The sequence below is a fragment of the Corticium candelabrum genome, chromosome 6, assembly GCF_963422355.1.
Source record: "Corticium candelabrum chromosome 6, ooCorCand1.1, whole genome shotgun sequence".
Taxonomy (NCBI): Eukaryota; Metazoa; Porifera; class Homoscleromorpha; order Homosclerophorida; family Plakinidae; genus Corticium; species Corticium candelabrum.
The window spans coordinates 2251458-2256644 of record NC_085090.1 but is presented as its reverse complement, the minus strand read 5'-3'; the positions used below and the strand labels follow the sequence as shown (position 1 = coordinate 2256644).

The window sequence follows — 5187 nt, the reverse complement described above, 5'->3', positions numbered from 1 at the left end:
GTCGAATTTTCGCAGGTTACATTCCACTTCTGACATCATGTGTCCTTCTATTGTCTACGCGCAGAGGGCAGAGTATGGTCATGCCCATTACCCAACACAACCTTCTCCAACTAATGTTGAAGTGAATCTCCTTCGTACATCAACAACGTAAGGCTGGTCATGCAGCAACAGACTAATTACTAGACTAAATTTACCTCACAAGACGACGCTTAGGACGAGTAGGTACTTCGTTTTTTTTAGTCACGGTCTTGGACAGCGAGCAGAGCAAAGCGCAAGGGTACACAAATCACCGAGGTCCGAAATCACCGGCAGCTTTGCATCATGGCCGGTAATATGTGTACCCGACATGATGTCTGGAGCATCGAGTCGACGGTCTGGAATCGCGAGCAAAGTGCGAGGGTACATAAATCACCTTTGCAAAAATTCCCGTAACACCGTATTCACAATGTTTGGCTAAGATGTGAAGAGCACTCACGAACGAGACCACACTTTCTCCTGCTTGTTGTTTCCTCATATTAAACTGGGCTCACTCGTAGATAGAGTTCTTCAGTTGCACAAATTGACTTTCAAAAAAGCTCTGCTTAATTGACACTTTAGTACTTCTCCTTCTCTTCTTCTGACAGCGTGAACCTTCCCAAACGTCTTCTGCGTCCTGCTCCATAGTATAAATAAGTTTAGCCACCTGAGATAGATCGTTTTTCTTGTCTAGAGCACACGAAAAACGATAACGCTCGAAGCGTTTGATCCATCGTGGCCACGCTTTTGGTTTGGCGAAGTCGACCTGTTCCAGAGGTTTTAGAGAAGAAGTCATTTCACTTTTTTCACCTTGTACTGGGACTAGAAGAAGACCACACGGTAGGCTGTGTGTGTCATACAAGATACGGGTGTTATCTAATAACAGTGTCTAGTCTAAAGTAAAGTCAGTCTAGTAACACTGCAGTAAGTATAATAGTTTTTTGTTGTATGTGTATTCCAGTTTATGTTTATGTTCGTTGTATTTGTGAGAATGTCCATGCTTTCTTTCTTCTCTTTTTTCTCGTTATGTCCTGATCTCCAGAGAGAACTGTACTTTAGAACGAAAGAGTAATAATATAACTTTCTATCTATCTAGCAAGTGGTGCTTAGAATAATGCTAATTCCATCGTTAGCTTGGTGTTTTTTTAAAAATCATCGTCTATCTATTTTTGTCAATCTATATACTTAATACTTACCATAGTAGTAGCTATAGTCACTTTAACTACCCGAGCATTAGGCGTGTTCATTGCACTTGTGTATAATGATAAAATGTACGTATAATCAAAACATATTATATCGTTTGTCACGTGACAAAGTGGTCCACATCAAACTTACGAATACAGAACAACAGTGTCAAAGTTCAAACTTTGAAACATACTTGTTCTACAATTTCTGACCAATGAGATACAAAATGTAATGTGATGCCTCAAAGCTAAGGATACTGCTATTGCTAAGCGAATACCATTATAACAACATAGAAATGGGTCAAGTAGCAAACCTATGGTTCAATGTCAACTTCACGAAACAGGATGAACAAGAGTGACATCAGCTATTCCATCCATCTTGCCTTTTACCATTCGTTTAGGAGAACATCTTTTGTACTCGTCTGTCAAACAAATACGACTAATGATATGACGGGCGTGTGCTGCTGTTGGTCGTGTGCTGCTGTTGGTCGTGTGGCAGGATCATCTCTCATCAAGTGTTTACATAAGAAGCGGACATTTATCTCACAGATAAGTAAGACTTGATCCATCCTTTGTTTACAATCTGGAAGAACAGCAGTGAAGAGCTTACATATGGTCACTCCTATGCTGTACATGTCTGTTTTCTTGCTTTTTGGTAAAGCTGGAACATCAAATCTCTCAGGAGGTGTGTATTGTGGACTGAGCAGACCAACTGAAAGTGAAGCATCTTGAAAACGAGCAGCTCCTAGATCACCCAGTTTCGCTCTCATCGTTGCTGTTACTAAGATGTTCCTTGGACAGATGTCACCGTGCAGAATCTCTTTAGGTTGCTATGATGACACAACAAAGTAATGCAAAACAACAATTAAACAAAAAAGAACTTAGTGATGATTCGTAGTTCTGTTTATACGAGTAATGACGATGGCATGTCTGTGTAATTTCTTTCGTCTATTGATCTATTCCTATTTTCTAAATGCATTCCTATCTTTTATTAACAAAATGATTAGCACCAACAGATGTCTCTTTCTTCCTACTTATCTAACAGTCTGTCTCTAAGGCCACCTAGCCTGCATGGTTGTATGTATGTGCGTACATATGTTTACAGCATGTATGTATGTATGTATTGGTATGTACTTTGTTGCTTCGGCCTTCTCTCTTTGACGGTGCTGCTCTTTTCTTTCAAATGCTTGAAACAAGATAAATACTTGCGTGTGTACAAATGTGTGTGTGTGTGTGTGTGCGTGTGTGTGTGTGTGTGTGTGTGTGTGTGTGTGTGTGTGTGTGTGAGCGCCTGTTATTCAATACATATACAGTCATTAAATACCGTTACAATTATCAATGCTGAAATATAATGTTGAAACTCCACAACAGTCTATCCGTTTCTTTGTCTGTCGTGTGTCTATCAGTATGTTGATGTTTAGCTTTGTTTGACCACCACAAATTTTTCTTTTTGATGAAATTAACATCTGTAAAATATCATGTAAGCTCATGCTCTTCTTATTTATGGTTCTCACCATCGAGTGAATGTAATCGAGTCCACACAAAGAATCATGTGTCATGTCAACTTTTTATCGTAAAGTGAGAGGTGCAACACCTTGACATGCATCAATCACAGCAGACATGGAGCCGCTCTGTAATTCCATGATAATCCATGCCTTCTTCTCTTCTAACTCCAGAGTGACACCACAAACAGCAGCAATGTTTGAATGATGTATCTTCCATGCTAGAGATGCTTCTTGTTGCACAAGTTGAATGTTGCGTTGAACAGCAGCCAGATGATCATACAACAGCTTCACAGCAACAGGACAGCCGCGCCAATATCCAACACACACAGCTAAATCACACTAAGCTTTAAAAAATTACCCTACCAGATAAATAGGGCAGTAAAGGAATGTCAGTATTGTGCATCTCACCTCCATATGATCCACGTCCAAGTTCTGTGTTAGTCAATTGAATGTCATGTGAAGGAACATTGAGAACTTCGTTTTGTTGTCTTTGTTTGTATCGTTCAATTGCTGCAGCTGCAGCTGCCAGCAGCTCTTTAATGTTGGCCTTTTCTATTTGCTTTTCATTTAATAGTTGCTGAAGATTTGCTCTCTCTTATCTTAGTTGCTCAATTTGTGTTCGAGCTTCATCGAGATCTTTCTGAACTTTGTGTTTGTCTTCTTGTTCTTGTTATAACCTTTGCAAGATTTCTCCTTTCTCTCTTCTCTTTTTAGCAATAGCATGCTCTTTTTGCAGTTGCTCATCTCTAAATGATCGTCGTAGATCTGAGTTTTGTTGTGTCACTTTAGCAATTTTCTGATCTTGTTCTTGTGCTCTTCTCTGTAATTCTTCTTTTTCTCTTCTCTCTTCTCTAACTGCGTTTTCTTTTTGCTGTCTCTCGTCTCTCAATGCCGTCTGTAGGTTTGCATTTTGTTGTCTCACTTCAGAAATCTCTCTATCATTTGCTGAACCTTCTTTTCTCAGTTCTATCTGTTGAATAAGCTTCTCTACTAACCGTTCATCTTCTTTTCCAGCCAGTTGCCTTCGAGGTTGTTGTGTAGGTGTAGTGGTCTGTGTAAAACAACAGAAATTATTACAATTTAATGTATACAGCAAACTATGTTCTTTTAGGCAGTTACACTGTAAGAAATCACACAAAATGACACCCACGCAACAATAGAAAATCAACCAAACACCAATGCTAGTCAGCTGACCCTCATTCTTTGTGTCACTGTTGTTGAGAGACGAACGTTTGCTGCTGTTGCTGTAGAATTTGTACGACCTGCAAACGAAAAAGCAAAATGTCAAATTATTTACACTTTGATTTTTTTCAATTAAATTTCTGTTTATTGCTACAAATTACCAAATGTACTAATAGTACAATAAATATGAAATTAACGTTTTACCATAGATAACCTGTCATAGAACTTAAATAACATGAATACGTGCAAGGTACACACTAACACACAGGCACAAATTTGTTAATTGTGAAATGTAAAATCAATATTTTTATTAGAACAATTGCCAAGGGATATTTCAAAACACTGCTTTTCAGTACGGTTATAAAACTTAATAATTATTCACAATTAGTAACTTCACTGATATTTGCTGATCATCAATGCCAAGTGACATGTTGTTACTAGCTACACCAGGCTACACAAAGTCTAGAGATGAGCACTCAAATCAAATTGTACTCTTCTTCAGAAACTGAAGACACGTAAGAGAATGCATTTAGTGCATGATTATGCAGAGCAACTGCTAAAAACTCTCACCAGTACAGATTTATACAAGTTGATATATGTTTGTTGCGGAGAAAAATAACACATGCGACAGTATTTGTAGCATTGTGTTTGCTGCAAAGATTAATGAACTGTTGATGCAGACTTCTTGTGCGGTACACGTATATTTTAGATCTCTATTACTGTTAGCCTATCTTCTCAACGTTTACTGCGACGATAATCTACGTACAACACACATTAGATGTATTCAGGTACTTAGACGGCTTGTATACAAATGTTTGCATACGTGAATCAAACATATTACATTCAAATAATTGCATGTGCAGGAACACTACTGTACTATGCCTTACAATCAAGTTGCAGGCATCGTTGACACACTTTGCTTACGACAGCTGTCATTATTCATATTAAATCAAACAATGTTCCCTTTCACTTTTAGAGGCCTTCTATACACATCCATTCTTTAACAGAATACGAACAACTTTGGAGTGATTGTTGTAAGCAGCACGATGCAATGCTGTCCTTCCAGACTACAAACAGATAATTATGACAAGAAACATAACATCTATCAGAACAAGCACAATATCGATCTTATAATGAGGCATATAAGGAATACGCCAAAACCGAAAAGAGAAAACAAACAACAAATAAGCAAACGAACAAATCAATTAATAGATAAACAGACCGACAGACAAACAGTTGTTTTGAACTATCAAATGGTCATAAATATTGTTAAGTGAATTTGCAATTTAATAAATTAAAAG

General features: G+C 38.0%; 1 protein-coding gene across 1 annotated transcript; it reads right to left on the bottom strand.

Moving 5' to 3' along the window:
• Nucleotides 1–1624: 1624 nt before the first annotated feature.
• LOC134181582 (serine/threonine-protein kinase Nek3-like) lies at nt 1625–2758 on the bottom strand. Its single transcript, XM_062648852.1, has 2 exons — nt 2714–2758; nt 1625–2029 (listed from the first exon to the last, which is right to left on the bottom strand). The coding sequence occupies exons 1-2, from the start codon at nt 2756–2758 to the stop codon at nt 1625–1627; spliced, it is 450 nt and encodes a 149-aa protein (XP_062504836.1).
• Nucleotides 2759–5187: the final 2429 nt, after the last annotated feature.

Coding starts and splice junctions, on each gene's coding strand:
- LOC134181582 (XM_062648852.1), bottom strand. CDS start 2,758: ATGACACATGATTCTTTGTGTGGACTCGATTACATTCACTCGATG. Junction 2,030..2,713: donor TCGATTACATTCACTCGATG/GTGAGAACCATA, acceptor GTGTCATCATAG/CAACCTAAAGAGATTCTGCA.